Raw genomic sequence first — 27,387 nt, 5'->3', positions numbered from 1 at the left:
TTTGTGCAACAATTCGGTCTTTACTTAACCCGCCCTAATGTTTTTCGGCCTGACGGGAATTAGTGCAGAGAAGCCATATCACCATAGAAGGCAACTACTACTTAATGTGTGGACTGAGCAATCAGAGTCTGTGGCGATAACGTTGCTGAAAATGCACTGCATTTATTTTTCTAAAGTAACAAATTTGGTTTTTTTAAAACCATTAAAATCTATGTGAGTGTGTGTGTGTATGTATGTGAGCAGTTGGTCTTACCAGAATCACTGTTGAACTATCTGAAGCATGCCTTTAGAATACTAAATATAATGCTATTGTCTCTTCCTTTTGGACATTTTCTGACATTTTCCCCCAAAACTCAGCATTTGCCCGGTGTGACTGTAGATGTCCTGCCTTGGACTGTTTTTAAAGAAAACAACATTTCTTCTTTAGAATAGGGCAAATCCCGCTTGATGGCACAAATTTATATGTTGTTGCTCTTTTACAACTAGTATTCTAAAGGCACGAGCAGGCGTAGCTGCTTTTTAGCAGTAGAACTGTTTTGGTATTTTGCTGCTGTTTACTATAATGCGCACCTTCCGAAACCTTCCCAAATAAGTTCAAGGAATTTGGGGATCTCTAGCACCAAAATTGTGAAACATGAAAATTCTGGTTTTGATACATAAAACCAACTTCACTCTCTTTTTTTAAAAGAAAAAAGGTACATATGTGGAAACTGAGTTGTCCACTGTTCTATTTCTGACCCAAGAGATAGCTCTGGGATGATTTTTACACCACTCTGTTTTGTTTTTTTAAGAGAGCATTTTCCTCTCCTTACTAGAAGCATCTTGCTTAAGAAAAGTTGCCTTGGTCTACAGACTAAGCAAAATTCCAACTAATCCTAACCTGTTAAAGAGTTGTTAGATAATTTTTAATGGTTAACCAATTGTTTTTTATCTAATCTTTCTTTGGGGTATTTTGGTTGTTGATTTTTTTTTTTCCAAGTTAATCTGAAGAACTCCAAAATTTTAAGCACTTAAGGTATCAGAACCAAAATTAATTGGGCTTCATAAAATCCCTCTTAGTTGCCCTTGCCCTAGGTAGTAAATTAAGTTTGGCGTTATTGTCAGGCTGGATAAGCAGCAGAGTAAAACAGTATGAACACATCCGAGGCTTTTCCCTCTGTCTTCAAGTCATATTCTCCCACGTAATTTTGTAAGGAAATGGTAAGTGAAATTTTAGTAGCTGTTTGTTTAATTCCTGATCTGTCTTCATTATAATGAACTGACCCCTCTTTACTATAATCCCCACCTGCACCCGTGCCCACACAAAAAAACAACGAAACAACACAAATGAAAAACCTTTCCAAGTTGCTTAAGTCCTTAAACATCTGAGCCAAAGACAATGACGATAAAACAAGTTACTGTAAAGCTGTTAACGCTTTGCAAGTAGGGCTAAGGTGTCAAATTAACTATATTGGCAGTGCTGAGCTATAAACTTTCTATACCTGTAATATAAAGTGTTTGAGTTTTTAATTGGGCTGTATGATCAGTAGTTTAGTTTGGAAAGCTCTGTGAGCTCTAAGAAACCGCATGGTTTTTATTTGATGTAATATAGGAGACCCTCCACCTTCTCAAGGAATATTGATATATTTCAAAACATTTTTGTGAATGTCCAAATTTGTGAAATTATTAGGACATAATGAAGTAAGGTGTAATCAAAAAATTTAAATGACCTCTACAGAGCATTTTATTGAATTCCTGGTGATACTTAGGCAATGGCAAAGCCACGCTGAGTTACAAGTGCCAGGCCTTCTGACTCCTGAGTAATCTGCCTTATATGTATTAGACCTTCCATATCTGAGGTTCAAATTAGCGCACGGAAATTATGTCATATTTTATTTTTTAGCATAGATTGGGAACACTTAAATTTTTAAGTCCTCAGATGCCAGGGGTCTCTGTAGTGTCAGTGTTTAACAGAAACTAACTCCATAATGAATGGAATTCAATTCCACACATGGTTTGTTCAAGCACACTTACTTAATAAGTAGCCTGTTTTTTAAATGTCTTTTTTAAATGTAAATATTTGAAGTTTTTGTTTGTTTTGATATATTAATTTGCTACACCAACCATGGTTTCAGAATTCATCTTTTGAACAACTTGGTTCCAGAGTCTGTAAAATGAACTGAGAATCTTGTGTATTAAGCCTGTCACTGGGACGTGTGAGAATAATGTGTTCATAAAGCATGGATCTCACCTTGGTTGTACAGCTGCATCATTCATTTCATGGTCTTACATAGTAAGTGACTTGTAAGACTGTTCCTGCCCCCTTGAAGAGGGAAATGGTACCTCCAAGGTAGAAGCCTAAGGAAAAGAGAAATCAGAGGGAAAGGATCATTGACTTGACTCCAGTGAAGTTTTTCATTTTAAATAAGCTTCAGAAAATAGTGACTTTGATAGGAGGAAAAGGCAAATTTACATCTTAAAAAAAAAAATTTAAAAAGCCACTGCCCTGCCCTAAAGGTGTATTTGCAGTTCATGAGCCTGGAATTGTGTTTTGGCTCTGTTGGGAAGAAGCAAACGGTGGTGATGTGATATTGAAGCCTTTCCTTAATGACTGGTGCTATTTTGGAGGTACAGGAGTAGATAAATGTAACAGTATGTGAGGCTCTTATATAGCATTCATCTTTTGTGGTACAATGATATCCATACCCTTGGTATGAAGGAAAATTTATTTGGCTAGAGCATTTAAATAACTTTTTTTTTTTTTTTAACCAATGAACTTGGCGCAATACACATCATTTCTGCAAGATTTTGATAAATTACACCCTTGCGTTTAAAGACATTTCCAGATACACTTGAAGTAATTTACCACAGTTTTGGACGGCATCATTTATAGCTGTAAAATGAATAAATTTGCTCTAATTTTATTAAATAAAATCTTACTTTTCTTTGAACTAGTATCTCCAGCTTAGTGAAGAGCAACTTGACACATAAGACCCTCGTTATTCAAGTGAATGGAATGTTGATCTGTATTCGTAAGATCATCATCCTTAGAAGAGAACAGGAGGGAAGGACAAAACTTGGGGACTGACTTGTGAACATCTAAATAATTTCTTCAGGACTCTTACTCCTTTTCCATTTCCACAAAAGGCTGGACTTACACAGTAGTTAATTACATAATCTGAAGTTTTAGAGTTTTTTTTTCTTTTAGATTTTGGAATCATATAGGAATATGATTAGGGTTTGGGTACCATTTAGCTGCTTTTTTTTTCTTTTAAGGCAGTAGGAAAGGAGCTCATTTATTAAACATCAGCCATGTACTGTGTTCCGTTGGGCCTTTCCATTTATCATCTCATAAACCTTCACAACAACCCACTGAAAGAAGGTGATAACTGTTCATTTTATACACATGGGAAAAACCGAAACCTCCGAGTTTAAGAAGCTCGTGCGAGGTTTCGTACTGACTCTGGATTCAGACCCGTCTTACTCTGGATCTTATATATTCTCTTCCCTGTACCAGGTTTAAGATGGAGACTTTATAAAACCAAGCATTCGGGCAGCTTAAACAAATACTTGGTTTTCTAGAAGCCAGCGACTAGCAAGTTCAAATAACCTCATGGTTATTTCAAAATCATGGTTAAAAACATTTTCTTCAAGGTGGGTTTTCTAGTTTGAATTTTCAAGGACTGAAAGACTCACCTTCGTGTTAGAGGTGAGAGTGATGATCTCCCTGTTCTTGGGCTACACACACACGGGGATGGAGCTGGGAAGCGGGTTAGGCATCTGTCGTGTGTCTTCCTGTTCAGACAGCGGTTTCCCTCAGTAGGGCACAATGGAGCATTAAAAAGGAAACCTAGCATCACCTGGAGAACACAGGAAGGACAGCCCTTATTTAAAGTTCAGAAACCACAGCTGAAGATGACTTGGCTAGGCCCTTCTTGATCCCCTGCCGCCCCTCACGTATCTTTCTGTTACGGTACCTGTGAATGACTGATCACCTCATCCTGTCTCATTGGCCTGTCTGCTGGGCCATGATCTTTGTGTCTTGCTGGCCTTTTGTCCCGGCTTCTAGTTCACAGCCCTCACGTGGAAACCTAACACAAGGGTTTGAAGAAGACAAGGAAACGTGGGCCAGTGTTTACTGGCCGTCTTCCAGAGGGCTGTGTTCAGGAGTCCTGCTTATCATAACCCAGTATCTATTGTTGGCAGTTCTGTGAGGTTGAACAGAGAGAGGTGGGGCCGCGTGGTGTGCCGGCCTGGGGATTAGGGCAGTCTGCCCTGGCCAGGAACCAGTGGTGACGGTGAGAAGGCAGCTCACCTCTGGCGTCTCGGTGTGTTTTCTACATTGAGAAATACCTGGAAGTCCCAGTTTGATTCGTACCTTTGCCTAATACAACGTCAAGTGATTTTTTTCTCCTTAAATCTAGTTTACTTTAGCAAAAAGAAAGAGGACTGAGGTATAGAATGGACTCGCATCGGTCTGCTTGGGTTCAAATCCCGGCTCGCTCTTCTGAGTTGGAGGCACTGGGCTTCAGCCTGGGGTGCCTGACCCCCGGGGTTATGAGGTGCCGAGGACACGGCCCGGCACGTGGGTGAGTGCTGCCACAAACGCCGTGTTGCAGGAACAGCCCGTGAAGCGCGTGCGACGCAGGTGCGGGTAGTGCTTTTTGGGCTTCGTTGTGGAGTGATGGTTAAACTCTACTGAATAGAAAAGTGAAACAGTGTTCGTTTTTAATGAAAGAGTAAACGCCTTAAGATGGACATGCAAGGGGGCCAGCTCTAATAATGGGTCTACTAACGAACCAGCGTTCCGGGGCTGCCCGGGGTGTTAGAGCCTGCACACGCAGCTCTCGGAACACTTGGGGAGGCGGCACACGTTCCAGTGATGCCATCGCCCGCCGTTCAAAAAACATTTCTGAAACGCCTCTCAGAATTTCTTACAGCCTCAGACCGAGCCACCCAAAGATCATCGGCCTTAACGTTTTTTCAGAAATCCATTGGTCCCATCATCCATCTGAATCACATTTGTCAAAACAGGTGCTCAAGCTCTAAAAGCACGTTAGAGAGGAGCGTGAGAAACGAGTTGGTCGGGAGCAGCGTTCGGGGGGCGCAGATGCGCGTCAGGTCGCCGCGGCCCCGCACGCCGCCTCGCTAATCCGCCCCGCACGCCGGCTCCGGCCCGACGCCTGCGATGCGCTGCGCTGCGTGCGGCTGGCGCGCGAGACGCCTTACCGCGTTCTGGTCGCGCCACGCAGGACTTGCTTGGCAGTTTCTCTCCGAGGTAGGCCCCTTCTGTGCCTTAAGTCAGGGTACCTGTCGAGTGTACGTGAACGCCCGGCCGCCGGCTCCGGTCTCCCAGGGACGCACCGCCATCGCCCGCGGGGCGGGGTCCTCGGCGCCCCCGGGAGCGGGCAGCAGGCCTGGGGCCCCTGCGGCGCCGGGCACTTGAGTGTCAGACTTGCAGTACTTTCCGGTCTTGCGTGACTTTCTCATCCTGTTCACGACCGAGTGACCGTCTCACAGTTAAAATACCGCTGCGTGTTTTCAAAATGTGCCCCTGCGAGGGGTGGCCTCTGTCCCCACGGAGTGGAAGCGCGACCCGGAGCGGCTGAGGCTGCCGTCCCGAAGCTGCAGGGCGCACGGTGGCGCGAGGGTGGCTCCCGTGGGGGACCTGCCTTCGTCGCATTCCTCCTGGACAGCACACCTGCTGGCGCCTGAAGACTCTCCTTTCAGGGACCAGCGGCGAGAGGCCGTGGCCGCCCCGCCGTGTCTGTGCCTCGAGGGCTTGCCCGCGCCCGCCGCCGCCTGCCCCGGGCGCCTCCGTTCCTGGCACCAAGTCCCGTCTCCAGATCCTCGGGAGACTTCTCTCCGGGCCTGGCCTCCGTCCCCCCGTCCTCCCCGTCCCGGCTTCTGTCCTCCCGTGCCCCTGGGCGGAAACCTTCTCGTCCTCAGTCTGGCATGTTCTCTTGCCCCTCTGGCTGTTCCGGTTCCGGTCCTCCTGGGCTTCGGGCTTCCCCTTCTTCACTGGGCCTTCAGTCTTCTTCTTTTCAGCCCAGCTTCTGCCCCAAAGACCTCTCCTGGGATCTCCGCTCCCTCGTCCCCGGCCTTGACCTGTGCGTCTAGCCCCTGGACGCCGGCCCTTGGATTCCCCCTGCCCTTCTAGCTGCCCGTGATTCACTTTCACTTAAATGTTTTACTGTAACCCCAAACCAACAAGTCACCGATGTTTATTTCCCTCCATAAATCTCTGTCCTTCTTCAGTAACATGACTCCTGTTTATCCAACATTAAATCTTAAAGAGGCCCAGGTACAGTGATTTGCCCTTAAATATTTAATACATTCTTACTAATTTACCTCTGCTATGAATTAAATTAGATTTCAGTTCTCTCCATTTCAAAATCTTAACAACTTAAGAACTTTAAAGAAATCCGAATCTATTCAGTATAGGCAAAAATACCTCTGGTTCAAAATACTTTTTTTTACATTTCCTACTTCACTGCAAGAGGTCTTGGGTGTCTGCTATTTTAATTCTAGTGGGCAGTGTATTTTAATCAGGCTATTTATGACAAAACGTTCTTCTGCAGTGTGGGTTTTATCTGGTGACTGTGAGAAAGTTATCTGGCCACCTTTAGGACTGACTAGTTAATGAAACATTTGAGAAAAGTTCCTGCTCAGTGAGTATTTGGAAATCACAGATTTTCCAGTTTGGTAAACCCAAGAACACCCTTTTTTCTTGGTTATTTCCATTGGTCCAACCTACTGCCTAAACTCATCTTCAAATGCATCTCTTTATTTGCATATCACTAATTAAAGCTGATCTTGAAAGGATTTGCATTCAATACAGAATGATTTGTAACGTGCCAGTGCGTTTTACTGCTAGGTCTTCATCTTTGAGCACAAAGTGCATCTAAAATATTAAGCAAAGAAAGGAAGCTATGACCTTGATCTTAATTTCTCTCTGGAATTTGTAAAAAGCTTTACATATTTTCAACATACAGAATTTAGACATTTCAAGTGACAAGTTTTGTTTTAGAATGCAGAAGACTTAAGATGAGCTTTACATGTGCTGTTTGGCTGTGAGCTCTTTGACTTTTCAAATGATGGTCATAAGACACCTCCCCCCGACACACACACACGCGTACGTATGTACGTGTGTGCGCGTATTAAGTTTCGGTTCCCAGTAATTAGAGACTACATACGCTGACCGTTTAAACGTTTTTAAGTAAGCAGAGATGCCTCTTTGGTTTAACTTCATCAGTATATCACTGAGTCAGTACCGAGAATTTCCTTCTTTTCATGATTTTGTTGTAAGTGGTAGAGCTGAATTAATGTGTTCTTCATAGAAAAAGCAACTTTTGATTAGAAGCTGTGCATACTCTGCCGATTTAGTCTTTGTAACTATGTAATATTTTTAGTCTTTTCTGCTGAAAGGAAATGAATCAAAAAATATTAGGGCAGTAAGAACCAGCATTTTAATTTCTTCTCTACAATGCTTGAAACGCTCAGTATTAAGTAAATTTCAGATTAGTCCAAAGTCTGAAAAGAAATACACAAAATGCTAAAGCAGTTTTTGTGGTAGAGTGGTGGATTTATTTTCCTTTTCAAAGTGCTTGTAATGTGCTTATATTTTAGAATGGAAGAAATAAATATAAGTGTTAAATTTATTTGAGCCTCCTACGATGAGTATAATAATCGCAATGGTTGTAGGCAGCTTGGCTGTAGCCCAGAAAGAAAGTGAGCCCATTCGAAAACTTAGATGTTTCTGTCGCTTTACATGCTCAGAGAAAATCAAGATGGATTGGTAGAAAATCCTCAAAAGAGTTTTCCTTGGACGGCACCCAGGCTTGCTTCTCATCTGTTACGCCTTCACATTAATAAACCACCTGCATCCCCATCTGGGCCTGTGCCAGCCCGTGCTTGGCACTGCCGGCCCTCCCAGCCCTGGTGCCCACACGGCCCCACCCCACGCCGTGGCAGTGACTCCCTCTGCCCAGACGCCCCCCTGCATCGGCGCCCCCCGCAGCCTTCCCTCGTCCAGGGCGCCTGCCCTCCCGACGCCTCGCGCCACCCTGGGTGTCGGCCTCGTCCCTCACCGCTCCCTGGCCCTTCCGCTGCCCGTCACCCCCTTTTCGAATTTTAAGCTTCGTGACAGCAAGAGTTTCCAGTTACCGAGTCCCCAAGTCTTGGAACGGTACCTGGCATGTGGTAGGTGTTTAATAAATACGAGTTAACCTCACAGCCCTGCAGTGAAGTAGGTAACACCCCCGTCTTGCAGATGAGGAAACTGAATGTACAAGACCAGTGACGTACTAAGACGCGGTCGACTGTGAAGTGGCAAAGCTGAGACTGGAACGCGGGCTCGTCTGTGTCCAGAGCCTTCACAGAATTCTGTTGCCTCCCTCGTAATACGGAGGTTCTCCCGGTGGCCGCACGGTCCCCATTCACTGAAAACCCAGCAGAAAAGAGGTCGACTTGCCGGCCTCATCTGCGCAGTGAGGATTCTAGGGAGGGACGGGGGCTGCAGCTCCACCAGGAGGCATTTACCAAACAGAGCCAAGGAAACTGGCAAGCGAGTGCCCAGGAGTTGCCGGGAAGGTGGCTCAAGTGAAATCCCGTGGGTGAGTTCCAGAAAAGGAAGTGAAACAATAGGGTGTCACAGCCGAGCTTCACACAATCAAGCAAGTTCCCAAATCGTGAGTGAATTGTAAACTTAAATAGTTTTCGTTAAACGTATAATCCAAGTTTGGCAAATTGTATCAAGTTGAGACAATGAGATAAGGTATCAGAGGTGACAGCTCCAAAAGGAAAGTTTCAAGTCAGGAGGCTAGCTGTGTCATTAAGACTTAAAAAAAAGTTGCTAATTTTCTTACAAGGGAATAGTTCATTACCTGCATCATAACTTTAAATCAGTAGTATTCCTTCTCTGCAAGAATCCTCCAAATGACAGGGAAACATTTTAAAGCAGAACCCTGACTCCCAGGCCCCCTGAAACCCGTCTGCGCGGGTGTGTTCTGCTGCCCCCTGCTGCTCACGGGTGGTACAGCCATGACGGTTCATTCCCAGGGCCTCCCCAAGGCATCGCCAGAAAGACTGTTAGGAGTTGTCCTCCCCTAAAGCAAGCCACCTGCTCCAAACACTGCAACCCACCGGCCTGGGCATCCTGTGCTCCACCTCCACCCCAGACCAAACACGGGACTAAAGTGAAAATAACTGCTTTTGCTAAGACGTCAATGAAGTGACTTGGATTGAGTGATCATGTCACCTGGAAAGCTGGCCAAACACACACAGCACGTGCTCTCTGGAGCCTTGTCTCCCAAGAGAAACTTGGTCTCAGACAAAGCCACTGCCCGTCTGCTCTGCCTGCACCACGTCCACACACACGTGTTTACTTCGGATGCACTCGTGAAATACTTTCTCTCATTGGACATGGGTATGACGGTTAACAGCCCTTGTCTGAATCCAGAGTCACCCACTTAGCAATCTTACACAAGTCACCTAATCGGTCCCACCTGTGTCTTCTTCCCTAGAATGGGGATAATCGTAACTAAAATTGTTAGTTATTAACGTTCAATCAATGTAAAGCCCTCACTATACGCCAAGTGTTTGGTTGGATTTGTTAAAGATACTGCATGAGAAAAGCAAAGCAAGCCATCCCAGTGCCTGGCCCAGAGTAACCTCATTTTCACTACCAGGAATGTATTTTTTCCTCATTCCATAAACAATGTTCATTTGTCAGCCAACTGAAAACCATCATCATCAACTTTTTTTCCCTAGAATGGTGAAATTCTGTTTAAAAGGTGTGGTCCTTATATTTTTTTCTGTACTTAATAGAGCCTCATATAATATTAGAGCTGGAAAGAATCCACAGAGTCATCTAGGCCAGCTTTCTGGCCACCTGGCCAGGTGGCCTATCCCATCTTTGGACAGCTCAGCTAGTAGACAGTTCTTGCTGGAGCCCAGATCAGCTACCCTGTGGTCTGTGTCCTAGTTCTGCCCTCCAGCTCATCTTTAAAAAATCTGCTTTCTCTCCCTTACAACGGTCTTTTGTGTGTGTGAAGACCTCTATCACGCCTTCCTTTGTCAAAAATCTTTTATCCAGGCTCAAGTAAAAAGTAATAATAACTACCTCAACCTCATTTTTTCCCAAGGAAACAGCACCTTTATTAAAATGATGGGAATTGTCTGCCCACTTAAATCTTTACCTATTTTATTGAATAATGGAAATTAAAGGGTCCAAAATGATTGCTTGAGATAAAGGATGAAAATAATTGCCATTCCTTCTCCCTCCAAACGAATCACTTCAACAACTATTTCTTGCTCCTAGGCGGCATTCACCAACCTTGCTGCCCGTAAGATTGGGGGTGGAGGAGTGGAGGTTTGCCTAGGGCGCCGTGGCCAGAGCTGCCGAATTCCGCCCAGGAATCTGCATTTTAATGCCCGCCACCAGTGCTCCCACAACTGCACTGCAGAACATTCGCCAGGAGAGTCTGGGTCTCGCCTGGCGGTCCTGCTGGCTGCAGAGCAGCGAGCCAGCCTGCCCTGCTTGCCCTCGGGAAGCCCTGGACTAGCTTGTGGCAGGACAGTGCACATGCCGCAGCCAGTGGTGTCAGCCTGGACCTGAGTGGCCCCCCTGTCCTTGTACAGAAATGGGGCTGCTTCACTGCCCCCCGCCGTTGTCTTCTCTCCTCATGTTGGATGCCTGAGGCCAGCTGAGGATGGTGGTGGCCGCCGGGGAGGTGGTGAGCGCTTCCTCTGACCCGGGGCCTCTTCTAAGCGTCTCCCTCGTGTTGACTCTCAATGCTTGGGGCCCCCAGCCCCGTCTGAGGAGGATCTAGTAGCACCAGTTACTGCTGAGGGATGTAGACCAAGGTGTCCATGGACAGAGCTACTTGCCCGCGGCCACCCGGCTCCTGAGAGGTGGCGAGGCCCCCCGGGAGCTGACACAGGCTGTTCTGCCCCGCACCCGGACCCCGGACCCGCCCCGCCAAACCCCCGTGTCCCACAGACACCTCAAGCTCAACGTGGGGCGGGGGGCTCCTTCCCTGAACCACCTCCTTCGGGATGTCCTGACTCCGTGGCGCCGTCACCGCCACAGGAAAGCCCCTTCTGACGTGACGGGTCCCCCTGCACGTCACCTACTAACACTCCCTGGGACGCGGCCCTGGTCCCCAGTGAGTGGGCTCCCCGCGGCCGGTGAGCAGGGGACACACGCGGCGCCCACGTGGTGGCCGTGCCTGCGGTGCCACCGCCGGTCCGGTCCCCCCAACCCTGGCCACGAGGCGCCACCGGGACCCTCGGCGACGGCCCGGTCCCTCCCACGGCCCGCAGGAGCCGGACCCAAACCTCTGTTGCTGTCTCCGTGCGACCTCTGAACCCAAGCCCGCTCCGCCCCCAGCCTCGCACGCCCGCCCTCCGCGCCCTCCGCCTACACGCGGCGCTGGTGCCCTGCCCTCACCCGCCCGGCCGGCACCGAGTCTGGGAGCAGCCTTTAATTTTCATACAGTTTGGAACTTGGAGAAAAGCTGCGAAACACTGCAAAGGAATTCCCACACCCTCCGCCTTCACCCAGATCCTTAACTGCTGACCTTCGCTACAGACAGACCTGCACGAGACCCGCACCGTCCCTGACCCCTCCCGGGAACGGGCACGCGCTCTGACCATGGCACGTGCCACACCGGTGCAGTGACCGCCAGGCCACAGGCCACGGCCAGCGCTCGCCACCTGGCCCAGCACCGCCCCCGGCCCGTCCTCCTGCTTCGGGGGCCGGTCCGGGTTCACGCCGTCCGTGCACTTGTCACGTGTCCGTGGGCCCCTTGGGTCTGGGACGATTCCGCGGCCTTTCGGGACACGGGCGCCTTGAGGGAGGGCGGGCCGGTAGCTCCGCGTGTCCCCGGCCGGGCCTTGTGTGCTGCGCACTCGTGACGGGGCTCAGGTCGCCCGGCCCTTCCTGTCGGTCCCTGTGACGTGGGCGCGGACCGCGGGCAGAGGTGGGGCCCTGCGCGGTCTCCCGGCTCCTCCTCCTCGAGGGAAGCTTCCTTAGGCCCCGCACGCCCGGCGCCGGGCTTAAGTCAGCGGCCTGGCCCGCCACGCCCCGGGCACCGGCCTCAGGGGGGCCCAGGCCGCCCTGCCCTCCCGCAGGCCCCAGTCCAGACCCGGCACCGAGCGGGCGTTCGACAAACGTCTGCTGAGTGAATGCAAGAATGAGTGAGACTCTGGGCGCCGCTCTAGTTGCAGAGCCGAGCCCTCCAAGTCTCTCCGGACGCGCCTGGGTGGGTTTTCGCTTTACGCCTGGCGCGTGGCTACGCTTTGGGCTTCTTTTCATGCCAGATTCTCACTCAGAGCATGAAAGTCTGACTGAATCCCAATAAAGATTTCTTCTGGGAGTCGCAGAATAGACTCATTTTAGAAACTGGCCCCCAATCCGAGACTTTTCCATTTGTTTCTTCATGGCGGGCGGGGTGGGAGGAAGGGGATTCCCCGGGGCTTTTGTCTTGAGACGCATCTGGACCCGAAAGAGCAGCACGAAGCGTCATCGGGCCCCGGCCTCGTCGGCCACCCGCGCCCCGACCCCGCAGGGAGGCCGCCCAGGAGCTGACCGTCTCCCTTTGTTGTTTCAGACGCAGGAGGGGGGAGGCGCACTGATGTCACCGGCCCTCCCGCAGCGCCGCCATCCCTCGCCACGCGGGCCGGGCCCCGCCACCAAGGCTGCTTGCTGCAGAAGGACGCCGGCCTCCCTCCTCGTGAACCTCGGGACGGCGCCGGCCCCTCGGCTGGACCCTCGGCGGGCTCTGCGGAGGCGCCAGCGCCGCGCTGGCTGCGTGGCAGGGCTCAGCGGCCTCCGTGGCGCAGCTGCTGTGCGATGTCGTCCTCCGCCCGCGGGAGGACGCGTGGACCCGGGGCCCCACTCCGCCGGCTGCTCCGTCTGGCCTGTGCTTCCCCGTCACGGGGACGGCGACCTGGGCGGGATGCCAGCCCGCGACGTGGAGGCTGGAACACACACCTTAGCGGCTGCCGGTGTCGACGTAGCGGATGTTCAGAGACGAGCCGGGCAGGGAGGGCTTGGTGCCGCGGTGAGGGATGCTTCGTGGGGCACGCGTCCAGGTGACGGGCCCTTCCCCCGGGCGGAGGCCCGCGTCTGTGTGCTGGGCTCACGACAGGCTCTTATTATGCTGACCTGAATTGAGTTGAACTGCACTGAATCGAATTGGATGGAAATAAATTGAACCGAAAAGCTACCGCCATGCGTCCACCTCTTGCTGAGTGCCAGGCCCCGGGGGTCAGGGATGCACAGGACCGTCCCTGGTCCCTGTCTTTGCACCGGCCAGGCCGTAACTGTGCGGCAAGGGCGGGCCGGGCCGGGGGCGGGCTGGGAGGGGGGCACGAGAGGCGTCGGATTGTCGGGGGAGGTGCTCTGAGCTGAGCCTGCAAGTGCAGAGCAGGGGGGGAGGCAGGAGCTGAGGAACAGAAGAGATGGCGAGGAAGGGGATCCGGCTGGTGGGTGATATGGACACAGGTGCAGAGACACACTCGCGCGGGGGAAGCGCGTCTCAGGGCTGGCCCGTGAACCCCACGTGTGGAATCACCTGGAACATCCTCCAGACCTACAGCGGAGTCTCGGGGAGCTGGCCTAGGAATCTGCAGTTTCAAACAAACTCTACAGGTGGATTCGAAGTTTGAGACTCGCTGAGGGGTGACAGGGGGCCAGGCAGCGCTTTTCAGGGGGTGGGTGCATCGGGGTCATTCCCGAGCCAAGAGACACTTCAGAGCACGTCGGCCCCCTGAGGGGCTGCTAACTCTCTCCCACCCCGCGCCTCCGCCCTGGATTCTAGGTGTTTGATGAGCTCCCCGGTGAGTGAGGCTGCAGCTGGGACACAGGCACCTCTGAGGAGGCGCCGATCTGAGGTTTGGAAGATTCCAGCCAGAGCGAAGGAAGCCCCACGGCTCTTCTCAGGCCCTGGGGGACAGACGGTCGTGATCTTTGGGGCACTCAGATCTGACCAGATGCACCTTCCTTCTCTCCACACCCATCCTAGGTTTCAGGCCCAGGAGCGTGGTGCTTAATACAATCACGAAATGCCTGGCGCTCCCGGATCTGAACGTGAGGCACCCGAGCCACGCTGCCCAGGGGTCCCGGCCGGGCAGGCTGGAGGTCTGAGATCCAGGCGTCGGCAGGGTTGGTTCCTCCTGAGGCCTCCCCCTCCTTGGCGTGTAGATGGGCATCTTCTCCCCGTGTCCTCACATGGACCGTGCACACACATCCCTGGTGTCTGGGTCCAAACTCCCCCTTCTTATAAGACCAGTCAGATCGGATTAGGGTCACCCTAACTTAATCACCCTTTGAAAGGCCTCTCTCCAAATACAGTCACATTCCGAGGTGCTGGGGGTTGAATCTGGGGGGACACAATTCAGCCCATAACAGGCAGTATTTCCTTAGCTATGACCTTGATCATATACGTGGTTAAGGGCTTTGATCGTCTAAGTACCATCTCTCAAGTTGAAGCTGCCCTTCCTTACCTCGCGGTCCAGTTAGCTTTATCTTCAGATAAACATGTAACATTTGCAGCCTCCAAACTCTAGAAATTTTTAGATTTCTAAGCAGCTTTTTGGTGAGCCTCTATCTCTGGTATCAACACAAAATTCAACCCTGGGCCCAGTGCTTCCCAGCCGACGCCAACCTCGCAGTGTGACATAATGCAGAGGGCCTTGCCCAGCAACCCTGGGACTCCAAAGGCAAAGCAGGACCCTCGTCAGCAAGCCTTCCTCACCCACGCACCGGGCCTCTGGCGCCTCCCGCCTCCCTCGGATGGCTCCTCGTGGACCACTGAGGAGCCCAGGCCACGCCAGGCCAGCGCTCGGGTGGAGAAGCCACCGGCGGAGGGAGGGACGCGACGCAGGCTTGGCAGCAACAGTCCCAGCTGCGATGCCCCCTCCCCGACTCAGGGTCCCCGCTGCCTTTCAGAAAATGGAAAGTCTCCAAACGAATAGATGATAGATGACAATTTTGTGTAACATGTGGAAGCACTCACAGAGGTCACGTCAGGGAGACTATGAATCCTTTCCTCTATAATCAGAAGGAGAAGGAAGGCTTTTCCGTCCCCAGCTCTGTGTGACTACAGCTGCCACCGTCCTGGTCATGGCACCCTTCAAGGGGCCTCCCTCTCCCCACATGTCCCTGGAACAGAAGCTGAGGGTCTACTCGGTGAAGGCCTCAGGTCTCAGGGGGGCCTGGGGACTATTATTTTAGGCGGCTTAGATGTACTTGAAGCTCTGTATGTACCTGACGTTCTGGGAAAGGGGCAATTAACACCCATTCTGGAGACAAAGACATCAAATCCAGAGGAGCTGAGTCACCATGGGGCTGGGATTTGAACCCAGGTCTGTCTGGCTCCGAATCCCATCAGCTGTCCCTGTGTCGCCCTCAGGACACCCTAGGCTGGGCAGGCCCAGCCTTTTGCACAGTAGGAAGCTCCGGGGAGCTTTAAAAACCCTCGGCGTGGAGCCCCACCCCAGAGACCGTTTAATGGGCCTCAGGTGAGGCCCCATCACCGGATGGGAACAGTCCCCAGGTGACCGTAATGAGCCGCCCAGGGAGAAGCCCCGCCTGACACGCGCAGCACCTGCGAAGGTCGGAGCCACAGCATATGCCCCCTGCCCCCCGCCAGTGGCTGGACTCATTCACTGAGAACTCACATGTCCACGCGGCCTGGGCAGAAGCCCCAGTCCTGGCGCTGACCTGCTTGATGGATGAGACCCAAAGCTGTGTCCCCGCCCCGCTGCCCAGACCACACGGCCCGCAGGGCCCACCCAGCCGGGCTCTGTCCCCGTCTGCAAAACGCACACCCCGAGTTGCTGCAACGTGCAGGCGCCGGGCTGAGGTTTGGAGGGGGCACAGGATAACTGCCCCGCGCGTCCTCCAGTCTAGCGGAGGAGACACAGCTCAGCTAAACAAAAGAAACGGGGAAAAAGGACAAATACATTCCACCATATGAAAAGAACCAAGCAAGTGCCCAACTAGGGGTGCCCCACCGGGTGTGTGGGCCCGAGCGACGGTGGGCACAAGGAGGAAGAGACAGGTGTTTGCTATCGAGAGATGAGTGATTGTGAGCCCTGCCTGATCGCACACACGTGTGCACACACCCCCACCACCCCCCCCACCCCCAGGCTTCAGCGCGAAGTAGGTTAACCTTTTTGCAGGGGCAGAGAGGGTGCCGCTTCCTGCTGCTACAGGCGGCTCTGCAGGCACAGGGAGCGTGGTTTCTTCGCCCCAGGGGTAACCCCATAAAGCTGCTGGGAACCCCCTTTCTTCTCTCTCTCCCCCTCCCCACCCCCATGACCTCAGTGATCCCCAGAGCTTCAGCTCCTACGCAACTCACATCCGGCTCACATCCGGCGGCAGCCCTCACCTGTCCCCTGAGCTGCAGACGCCCCACCTGGATGCCTGCCCACTGGACGCCGCAGTGGGCCCCGCAAACTCCCCCTCCTCCTGGCGACAGCCCCACCTCCAAGTCCTCCTCTGCGGAACTTTCCACCCGGGCAGTTCAGGGACAGCCGACTGGCCCTCTGCTCCAAGACTAGCATGTGACCCAGAGGTGGGCACGAGGCTCCGGCCAGAACGGGTCACTCCCGGGTCCCCAGTGAGAAGGGGCAGCGGAGTGGCTGGGCTGGGGAACAGGAGGGTGAGCTGCCGGGGAGGCCGAGCGGGGAGAAGGCGGCTCTAGCACCGGCCCCGGGATGCCTGCACCCGCCGAGCGCCAGGCCCCCTCCCGGCCTCCCGTGCAGCCACTAGCACTGTCCCATGTCTGCATGAGCCGGTCCGACCTGGCTTTTGTCCCTTTTTGCCATCAAAGGCTCCTCGAACAAGATGAGCCCACGGCCTCCAGGCCCAGCGACCAGCTCCTGGCCGGCCCCCCGGCTGCCCTGGTGGCAGCGCCGCCCGCGTCCGCCGCTCCGACCCGCACCCCGGCGCCTCGTCCCCCCGCGTCGCCCGCGCCCCGCTGCACCCCGGCCACCCCCTCCATCCCCCTCACCTGGGCCCGGACGACTGCAGCCATTTCCTCCCTGGGCCTCCCGGCTCCGCTCCGCCCTGCGCTCCGCCGCGGGATGTTTCTAGAACCAGCTCTGATCCGACAATCGACCTTCATCGACCCCCTCCTGACGCCGGAACCGCGCTCTCGACCACAGCTCTAATCCCCGGGCTCACGTGCGCTTCTCGCTGTCCCCGCCAGCGCCCCGGCCCGGGCCACTCAACGGCGTCGTCCCCTCCGAGGGCGACTGGCCTGCGCCTCCGCCCCCCACCCCGGGCCCCCCCAGACCCCGGGGCAGCGGAGTCTGCGCCTCCCTCACCCTGGGGTTTCCTACCTGGCTCCGTAGGCCCCGGGCGCCCGCAGGTGATGCCTGAGCGAAGGAAGGAAGGAGCCACCCACCACGTGCCTCCCGTGCCCGCCCCGCCGGCCCCGCCCCGCCCACCCCTCCTCGCCCCGCCCCGTCCCCCTCCCCTCCTCGCCCGCCCCTCCCCTCCCCGCCTCCAGCCTCCCTCCGGGGCTGCAGATCGGCGTGACATCGTTGGGAAGCTCACCTCCTGGAAGCCAATCCGCACGCTTTTCTGGCTCCTTTCTTTCTCCCCCAATTAAACAAAAACTTAAAAAAACCCAGCGGTATAGGGGGGATGACGAGGTGGAGCATCAAGGACTTGGGGGGAGTGAAACTAGTCTGTCCCCTGCTGTGATGGCGGATCCACGTCGTGGACGTCTGTCCAAACCCACAGGACATCCGCCACCGAGCGAGCCCTCGTGCCAACCGCGGTCTCCGGGGGACAGGGACAGGGACAGGGCCCGTGCAGGCTCTTGCGTTGTCGTAGACGCCCCCCGCCCCGGCGTGCCGGGGTGTGAGGATGGGGCCGCTGGGGACAGAGAGTAAATCCTTCCTCTCCGTTTTGCTGTGAACCTAAAACTAGTCTTAAGAAAAAAAAAAGACAATACATAACAGGAAAAACTGGCTCGGGTGCAGCTCAGTTTCAGTAAAGATGAGGTGCTTCCCTCCTTTCCTGTTCACGCCACGCCTCCACCCACCTCTGCCCCCACCCCGCTGCCTCTGCTTCCACTCTCCTCGCCCACTGAGGCTGACGGACGGGCCCTCGTCCCTTCACTCAGGGTCACCATGTGGGCACCTTTAGCCCCACCTTCTCCGGCAGGATCCAAACCCTGGAGAGTCAGCACTTAACCTCAGGGGGCGTAGGGCTGGGCCCTGGTGCTGGTGAGCGGGGAGGGAAAGCAGGTGGGAATGATCTGGAAGATTCCAGAAGGACGTGGGCCAGGCCGCCGGCCTTGCTGCTGCCTGGTAGGGCCCCGAGGCCCAGAGCTGGGAGGACGACGTCCCGGGCGACAGGGCACAGGCCCCCCGGGGCAGAGCCCGGCTGTCACCAGGGGCGGGGCTGGGCTGTGGAGGACACGGCAGGACGGCGGGCAGCCCCCGGCCACTGCGACTGCGCAGAGCCCGGGGAGGAATAAGCGGGCGCTTGAGGCTGGGGGACATGACCCGCGGCCAGTCGGCTGACACACAGCCCTGGGTTCTGGGCCCCTGAGGAGGGGTGGGGGGTGCTTAGGCAGGTGTCGCTTTAGGGCAGCGGGTCTAGGCAGCACTGGGGAGGGGCGCCGGGCCGGGGCAGGGCCCCCTCCGGCGTCCTCACGATCCTGTCCGTGAGCTGGGTTCTGCCGGCGAAGGCGTTGGGACTTGGAGGACGCGCTGGGGCCAGTGCGCTGGCTCCGGGGCCACCTGCCTCTAGCCATTTCCCGCCGTCCCGGTGGCCGCCGGCTTCCCACCCTCCCCCGGAGACCGCGGCGCCTTGGTCCCGGGGGAGGCCTGGTCGGGACGCGGGGTGTGCGTACGGTCCGCACAGGGGCTGCGGTGAGGCCCCGGGCGCCTGGGCGCACCTACCCCCCGCCAGGGTCCCCGTGCCCGAGGGAGCCGATCTTAAACAGCAAACAAGCAACACCATGGGGGTGGGGAGGAGAGAGAGAGAGGGAAGGAGAAAGGCTTTCCCTGCGTTTCGAACAAGGGCCCCCCCGTTTTCGTTTTGCTCCAGGTCCCGCAATTGCCGGCCAGCTCTGGCGAAGGGACAAGCAGGTATCAGAAGACGGGGGCCCAGAGGTCCAGGAGGGAGACGCAGGCGGAGGCGCCTGCTCCCAGAACTCAGGGCTGAGGTCGGGCTCATGCAGCACTCACGCAGCTTCGCTTCCTGGGCCGGGGCCCGGTTCCGGGCTGCGGTGGGGTCCCTGTGCTGCTACAGGTGGGTGGGTAGCTACACGGGCTGGAGAAGAGGGCAGGCGGGGTGTTGGAAGGAAGGTCCTGGCGCATGTCCTAGATTTCAGAGTTATTCCAGCCCAGACGACGGCCTCGGTGTTCCTGACGGCAGCTGGCGGCACAGCCGACCGGCAGGAGCCCGGGACTGTGTGTAATTTCTGGAACAGTGGTTTTCGAACCTTCCTGGGCTTCAGAATTCTCTGGGAATTTGCTAATTCCCTCCTGAGAAAAATTCCTGAATCAGTAAGTCCGGAATGTTTAACGAGCAACCCAGGAACTCTCTCTAGAGTGCGTGGGTTGTCCACACCGAGGAGCTGAAGGGCCTCCCGTCTTGGAGGTTCTGCCCCGGCAGACGCCTTGTGGAGCAGAGATGAGCCAGCCCTGCAGAGCCCTGCCACCCACGGAATCCTGCCCCTGAGTTCTGGTGTCACTTGCTTTGCAGCAGAGAAGCTGGAACAGTCAGGAAGGCACTGAGTAACCTTGGGAACCACAAGGGCAGCACCCACATGGCATCTGCTTCCGCGTCTGAGAAGCAGGTGCTCCCAGTTTTCTGTAACTGCTGCTTCAGTGGACACCACACAGCATTACAGACCCCCACGGCACCCACCTTCCGTTTTAGCATTTTTCTGGTGGGCAATTTCATCCTAACAAGGCCACCCATTAGCCAGCTGACCTGGGCAAGTCATTTCACCCTCGTCTCTGCTCCAAGGCGATAAGGATTTTTTTTCCTTCCCAGTTCACTGGACGTGGGTGAAGATGAGAGACAAAACCCACGGGAAAACAAGTTGCAACGTGCAACGTGCTATATAAACATGTCTGAGAGTGAGGAAGGAATGGAAGTCGGGCCCAACTAAAACAGCAGTATTCAATAAATAAAAACAGCGTTGAGAGGCAAGATGACCGCTTTAACTTTTTTCTCCATATTTTCCTGCAGCTCCCAAATTTTCCAAACTTTTACTTAAAAGAGCTGCCCCCGTGCCTGGAAGAAGGCGGGCTGGGGAGCGGCTGCAGCCTCGCCGGCCTCCCTGACTCTTGCAGGCGAGGTGGAGGCTGCCAGCCGCTGGGCACGTACGTACCTCCCTCCCTCCTTGGGCTGTGGCTTCCTTCCCCGAAAAGCAAAACGGGAAAGGAGTGCCCGCTGGTTTCTTATTTAGGACACTGATTTGGCAGCCGAGAATTGGAGGGGCCTGTTTTGTCATTGTTAAAGAGTAACCTTCAATTTCAAGTTTAAAATAAACCCGGTCCTCTCCCCGGGTCCCAGCCTCCCCGGGAGCTGGTGGTGGAAAGGGGGCCCAGGCGGCCTGGCACCCGGGCGGGGAGCTGGTGGCGGGGCGGTGCGCCGGAGGGCCCTTCTCGCTCCTCGGCCGCTTCCAGGAGCCTTTGGAATCTGAGAGTCGGGCACCAGTGCAGAAACTCAAGCAAGATTTCTGGGTGGCTTGTGCTCAGGCTGTGGCTGGAGCAGCGCCTGGTGGGAGGAGACGCCAGAAGGGCCCAGAATCCACACAGTCCAACACCCGGCCTGGGCTCCGCCTCCCTCCCGCTGAGACGGGGACCAGACCCTCACACCCTCCCACGCAGGTGTCGGCTCAGCAGGTCTGCGAGAGTGACTCTCTTAGCGCTGGATGTCCTGAGACCCGTCAGGTCACTGTGCCCGCCCCCTCGTGGCTCCTCTTCCCTTGGACTTGCCTTGATTCCGTATCTTCCTGGTCTAGTCCGTTTGTCTCCCACTGTTACAACCTTCGTTCCGCAGGGAAAGGAGTCTTCTGTCTTTTTCCTCACTGTGTTCTCCATGCTGAGAACAGTGCCAGGTGCACAGCAGCGGCCCAGGCTACACCTTGTTGAATAAAGGCACCCGTCGGGGTAACTGGATCCTGGGAAGAAACAAGCAAAACACCCCCAAAGCTCCATCCAGTTCAAGGCCTTATCCATGTTTTGACAGCTACAAAAGTAAAACTGATTTTTAAACATAAACTCCTTTCATTTCCCCATCTTGTAATAGGGATGGTAAATCACGAAGGGGGTTTCTAACAGGAGCAAGCAGAAGGTGAGGCAGGGCCTCGGGGGAGATGGCCCTTGGTTCTCTGGGGTCACCTGTGCTTGACTGGGATTCTTTCTTCAGCAAGGTCTGAACCCCAGTCTGGTGAAGATCTACTCATCTACATTTGCCCTTCCTTGAGTGCTCTGCTTGAGCCCTAGGGTACTTTATCGGATCTATCTTTATAGTTACTCTCCTATTCTGCATATTAATAATTATTTACATTAAACTTTCCCTGTTTAAACTAAAAAAAAAAAAAAAAAAAAAAACAACAGAAGGGAAAACCCAAGCCCACGTGTTTACCTAATAAACGCATCACTCTTGGGACTTCCCTGGCGGTCCAGCGGTTAAGACGTCGCCTTCCACTGCAGGGGGTGCAGGTTCGATCCCTGGTCGGGGAGCTAAGATCCCACATGCCTCATGGCCAAAAAGACCAAAACCTAAAACAGAAGCAATATTGTAACAAATTCAATAAAGACTTTAAAAATCGTCCACATCAAAAAAAATCTTAAAAAACAACAAAAAAGGAAAACCCGCCCCACCCCCGCCCATCATTCTTGACGCTAAGGCTCCTCATGTAACTCGCCATCAGAGCCAAAATATAAACTCTGCCAGGAACGCGCACTCTGCACGTGCCCACGGCCTCCCTCTTCCAGGACGGCTGCCTGGGCGAGCGGGTGCCAGCCTGAGCGTCCTCCCCGTCTGCCCGGGGTCGGCAGCACGGGAGACTCAGCCCGGGGCGGAGGTGGGCGCCTGGGGGTGAGGTGGCCTGGGAGGAAGGGCCCGCAGCTCATTCCCCAGGGGCAGGGGGCCCCGGATGGCTGACAGCCCCAAGCACGGGAGGTGACAGGGCAGATGAACTTCCTCTCCTCTTCCTAAGTAACAGGCTTATTACTCTTTTGATAAATTCCATCTTTCACCTCCTATATGCTTCTTCCAGCATCACCCAGGCCCCCAGGGGTTGTACCCAACACACGCAGACATCGGTGGGCGGAGGGGCATTTCCCTGGGGTCTGCACCCTGCGTCTTTTGCGTCCTATTCCACAGGGGCTGCCCCTTTGCCCTTTACACTGACCACGCGCATTCCCAGTTCCCAGCCAGGGACGACCCCGTTCCTGGGGAGGGGCTGTTAAGTGCGGCTCCTCGGTGGCCAGCGGCAACCCCGCGCCCATGAGGGCTTGTCTCCTGGGAGCTGCTTGTTTATGTTACAACCATTCCTGAGTTATTTGGTTGTTTTATTAACACCAGTCAGGACCCCTCACTGGACCTCACCAAAGCCAGTCTGTCTCCTGGAGCTGGTGTGTGTATGGGGGGCCCGGAGGCCTTAAGGGCCAAAGCAATCAACTCTTGTCCTGCTGGGCCCTGGCACTCAGAACTGTAACAGGGTCAACTCGCTGGAAGCATTTTCTGCAATCAGCTCCCCTGAACCCAGCTTCCTCCAGGGCTGCTTTGAGATCCACTCCCAGCTTAGAGGAATCGGGACTTTGCCCTTTTGCTGCTTTACGATGGCAGATCCCCAAACATGGGTTCTGACCTGCTCTGTCCCCCAGCCCTGGGGTCACCATCCTGTACAGGCCACTCCCCTGTCCAGACTAACTCAGGACTCCTTTGAGTTACAGCAGTTCTCCGCCTGAGGACAACTCAATCTCGTGTAACCAGGTTGGAGGAGGAGGAAAGACAAAGTGGATCCCGGGAGCCGTTGGCCAGAAACATAGCCCCTGGCGTCAGTGGTCGTGAGCAAGGACCGAGCTGCTGCTGCCGCGGCCCCGGAAGAGACCACCCTGGGTGAGCCAAGATGAGGGCACGAGGCAGCTTTTGAGAGATGCCACCTGGGTGACGGCTCTCATGGATGCCACGCTGGCGGCGAGCAGGCCTGAGGTTCCCCCCCCCGCCGATGGCCATGGACACCAATGACCCGCCCCCAGCAGGCTGCGGCCTGGGGGTGGGACAAGCTGACAGGATCACAGCAAATCAGAGGACGGGCCATGTGACCGGCAACCTGCCGTTTTTAAAATATAACATTTATTGCTTAGATGGTTTGATACAGAACAGCTTTTCTTCTCATTCTGAATTTGGAAGTACTATACAACTGAATACAAAGAGGAGCGAAAAGTACCAAAACCAAATTTGTGATTCTCTGTTCATGTGGCATAAACCAGTTTTGTACATAACATGTAGCAGCAGTTTTTAAGTTCCCTTTAGAAAAATATGAATTCTACACATTTATTATTGTTTCCTGTTTAATGCATGGGCTGAAATCACTAGGATCAACTTCCTTCTGGAGGAAAGAGAGGAACAGAGGGTGGAAAGAACGGTGAAACTTCCTGAAACCGGCATCCGACTGTCACATAGCTTCCCCAGGGCTGGTGGAAAAAACAGCCCTTTGGGTTTTTTGTTTTGTTTTCACAGCCGGGAGTTTCATGTAGTGATTGAATCTCAGCATCGTGTCCATAAATCAAAGAGAAAAACAAAAGAGAGAAACTTGCACCTCAAAAAACTTTTCAGAAGATCCATATATATATATTTTTTTGTAAAAGCCCTGAGAGAAGGAGAAAGAGAATCAAACAAATGTATAGAAACAAATTAGCTGGACATGCAAACTAAGCTATGATTCACCCAGAGTTTAAACAAATCACAAATTTCACAGTTTAATATTGGGGGAGGGGACAGAACAACAAACAAATGATACATCTCTCAACCTCACTAGTAAAATGTGGCAAGACCTTATCGACTACGAGGGTGCAGACAAGGCTAAATAAAGCTTTCAGTCGATCGTGATCACCGCGAGCGGCAGCCCCGGCTGTGCTGCCGGCCCGCCTCCTGCTTCGTCTCACCCCAGCGTAGAGTTAAGTCGTGGCTGCTACCCACAGCGTTCCGAGTTTTAGTGTGGAGAGCTGCGAAGAAAAACACAACACAAGCAACCCCAAATGATAACAACAACAAAAATAACAACAACAATCGTCGTAAGAAATTAAGGGATGAATGAACTGGTTTTTAACTAAGCACGCCACGCTTGGTAGGAAGTGATACTGGGTGGGGGAATCATTGGTTCTGATTCGTGCTCACGGAGAGTGAAGAAAACCTCCTTTTGAAACTGGTTCACACATCCCTAATACAGTTAAAAGTCATATATACCTCAACCTTTTTCCTTTCACATGCAAAGAGATCACTTTTTCATCATGTCAAGAACACACAGCTTCCTTTGAAGCCCAGGTGGTTGGCTTTTGGCTACCAGGAGTTGGTGAGAAAGTGGAGAGGAAGGGGGTCCCTGTGGTGGACACAGGCGTAAGGGCAGAGGAGCCCTGGGGGCCAGAAAGGGCGAGGGTCCCGGGAGGGGTGGCACGGAAGGCCTGAGGCACTGAGGCTGGGGCGTCCCAGGCGTCTGGCGGGAGGACAGGATGCCGAGCACAGCCCAACTACAGTAGGATCTGTTTCTTTTCACTGCTGGCAGCTACGGTAAGGGGGTCTATTGCCTGCAAACGATGCTCACGCAAGAAAATCCCGCCTCTGTGCACCCAGGGGTCCAGGCGATTCAGAAACTAGACACAACATGTTTATCTTCGAGCACCAACCCCAAATCACAGGAAGGTAAACATACACCTATTTTTCCTCTTCAATCTCGCATGTGCAGTTTTATTACCAGTAGTAGTATTTCATCGCTCTGCAAAGGACAGGAGCACAGGCGGGTGAGGCTTGGGCTGGGTTTGGCAGGAAGACCGCGAGTGACAGGTCTTGCTGCCTGGCTTTCCCGGAAGCCCAGGCACGCACCTCGCCTCCTCTCCCCTCCCCGGCTGCCCCTCGGCCCCGCGGGCGGGCGGGCGGGAGGACCACACGGCCCCTGCTGGGTTCTGCAGTCACGGAAGAAAGGCTTGTCTAAGTACAGTAGAAGAGCCACCGCCCGGGGAGCCAAGGACAGCTGCGGGCAGACGCTCACACGGGGACCTGGGGGCGGCCCAGGTCTCCCAGGACAAATATTGCCCATTTGTTTCTGCTGACTGCAGAGACCAGCAAACTGATGAACTACAAATAATAATAATAATAATAATAATATTATTAATACATATACCGAAAGGGGGGGGAAATCAGATACATGACACCTATGCATGTTTTCCATCAGTTCAGTTGCCAGGGGAACTCTTCTCTGTCTTGAAACTTGAACAGTAATGGCATATCTAACGCTGAGAGTGTGGAAACATGTACGAGGTCGAAGCTAGAATCTTTCCTGGTTTTGGCTTGAACCAAACTGGAAACCTTCATCAACCACATCCTGCAATATATCGAGGACCAAATTACAGCTCCACCATGTAGCAAACAGAAAAAAAAAAAAAAAAAAAAGTCTAGTTGAGAAATGAGCATCTTCTCCACATTTCCTCTGGGAATTTACATGAAATTCACATCGCTTTCTTCCAGTTATTGGCCGTGGGTATCCAAGGGCATGTTTTTTTTTTTTTTTCCTTCTGTTTCCAGCTCACAGAACAAACGTTACTATCACAGAATTGCAAAAACAAGTTAACACACACCAAAACAGAAGGTAACGTTAATGCTTAAATGAAAAGGTCCTCTCCAAATAATTCATTAAAATATTTGCTTTGTTTTTTAAAAAGTCATTTTGGGAAAACACAACACCCAAGACGACACCAAAGGGCTGGTAAGTAGTTAAGGCACTCGAGTCGCACGTGCTGCATCTCCGCATGGGTCTGTAAGGCTATGGCACTGAGCGAGGCGCCCGCCTCTCTCTCCACCCCCCTCCCCCTCCCTCCCCCACCCCGAGAGCTGAAGGGCACTGAGGAAACCTGGGGAAATATAGACTCAGGACATTTTGCTCTGCTGGCTTTCGTCTGTGTGCTGGGGGGCAGGACGGGCTGTCATTCCAGGCCCAGGAGCGAGGCGCTGTCGGCAGCGGCCAGGAGGGGGTGGGCGGGCCTCCTGCCGGGCAGCTCCAGCAGGTCCTGCACGAGGGCCGCGGGGCTCTCCCGCTCGGGGTCACCCGGCGACGCCTGCTCCTGGGGGCTGCCCGCGGCAGCGGCCCTGGGGGCACCCCTGCTGGCCTCAGCCTGGCTGGCACCCGCCGTCCGGCCGGCGTCCTTGGGGGCCAGACTCTCCTTCCGGCTGCGGGTGCCGGCCACGTGGCTGCCGGCGGGCAGGCCCGGCTCCGCCTCGCCCTCCGACGCGGCGTTGTTGCCGCTGTGGGCGGACTCGCTCTCGCTGTCCTCCTCGCCCCGCTCCTCCTTGTCGCTGTCCTTGCCGGGGTGCCTGGGCTGCCGGGCCTTCTGGTGGACCCGCTGGTGGCGCACCAGGCTGTGCTTCAAGGTGAAGGTTCGCTCGCAGGTCTGGCATTTGTACGGCCTCTCTCCTGGGGGACGGAGAGAGATTCACGGCTGTCAGCAAGGCCACCGGCACCCACCTCCCTGCGCCGCGTGAGAGCAAGCGAAGGCCCCAGGGGAAGGGCGGCGAGGCCCGGGCCGGGCCTCCCTCCCGCTCACAGGAAACCTTATCTGTCTGAACTGGCAAAATGGGGAAGGAGGAGAGTGCAGGCCCACACAGCCCTGTCTCCTCGTCCTTCAGCCCAGGCTTCGCACAGCCGATCCAGGAACCAGAGTCCCAGAAGCGGAACCTCAGGGACAACCAGACCGGCCTGAAAGAACCCCGTGGAAGGACAGCAGCGGCGTCCTTCCCAGGGTCGGGCACCGTCGCCAGGGACCCTGCAGGGCGGCACCTCCCTAGTCAAAGCTGCAGATAAGCTGTGCTCTGACTCAGAGCAGCTGGGGCTTCCCCTCTCGCTTGCAAACACGGAGCTGAGAGCAGCTGAGAGCACCACCTGCCAGTAGCCCGAGAATCTCTCTCTGCTGGGAGCCAAGCTCCGGTGCCCTCAAGTCCCAGCACAGGGCCGTGGGTATGTGTGGGGGGCACGTGTGCACCTTGGCCGCTGGGAGGAGAGGGGAGCTGAAACCAAGACACAGGGGAGCTTTTCTGTTTGGCGGGGGAAGAATCACTTGTATCTTCTGGCTTCACGAGGACATCCAGGCGGCCTTTCTACCAGAACAGCAGCCCCTGCTTTGGGGCTTGCAGCCTCAAGC

General features: G+C 54.2%; 2 protein-coding genes and 2 long non-coding RNA genes across 29 annotated transcripts in view; 2 read left to right on the top strand and 2 right to left on the bottom strand.

The window, feature by feature from the left end:
* The window catches only part of SSR1 (signal sequence receptor subunit 1), a 30,642-nt gene extending 17,431 nt beyond the window's left edge, over nt 1–13,211 (top strand). The window contains exon 9 of the mRNA XM_082413410.1: nt 12,594–13,211. Within this exon, the coding sequence (XP_082269536.1) occupies nt 12,594–12,618 (25 nt within the window). The 3' untranslated portion in view covers nt 12,619–13,211. The remainder of the gene's footprint in view (nt 1–12,593) is intronic.
* Nucleotides 41–17,394, bottom strand: LOC309637981. 4 transcript variants are annotated; one of them, XR_014250910.1, is made up of 4 exons: nt 17,335–17,394; nt 3,957–4,070; nt 3,676–3,839; nt 41–2,337 (listed from the first exon to the last, which is right to left on the bottom strand). It is a non-coding gene; the product is annotated as an uncharacterized lncRNA (long non-coding RNA). The 4 variants fall into 4 exon arrangements; XR_014250911.1 differs by having other exon boundaries at nt 3,957–4,674; nt 17,335–17,373; XR_014250912.1 differs by lacking the exon at nt 17,335–17,394 and adding an exon at nt 17,004–17,328 and having other exon boundaries at nt 3,957–4,674.
* Nucleotides 4,672–7,640, top strand: LOC309638007. The gene is made up of 2 exons (XR_014250946.1): nt 4,672–5,326; nt 5,385–7,640. It is a non-coding gene; the product is annotated as an uncharacterized lncRNA (long non-coding RNA).
* Nucleotides 17,395–21,037: 3,643 nt separating the features above from the next.
* RREB1 (ras responsive element binding protein 1) overlaps nt 21,038–27,387 on the bottom strand; it is a 175,531-nt gene continuing 169,181 nt past the window's right edge. For 22 of the 23 annotated variants that reach the window (XM_082413261.1, XM_082413264.1, XM_082413279.1 and 19 more), the window contains one exon: nt 23,299–26,663. In XM_082413261.1, coding sequence (XP_082269387.1) covers nt 26,176–26,663 — 488 coding nt within the window. In that variant the 3' untranslated portion in view covers nt 23,299–26,175. Of the gene's footprint in view, nt 21,147–21,613; nt 21,751–23,298; nt 26,664–27,387 lie in introns of those variants that run through there. The other variant, XM_082413272.1, reaches the window with a different exon arrangement.

Source organism: Balaenoptera physalus, assembly GCF_965194825.1.
Source record: "Balaenoptera physalus genome assembly, chromosome: 11".
Lineage (NCBI taxonomy): Eukaryota > Metazoa > Chordata > Mammalia > Artiodactyla > Balaenopteridae > Balaenoptera > Balaenoptera physalus.
The sequence above is the reverse complement of the archived record's forward strand: the minus strand, read 5'-3'. Positions and strand labels throughout refer to the sequence as shown.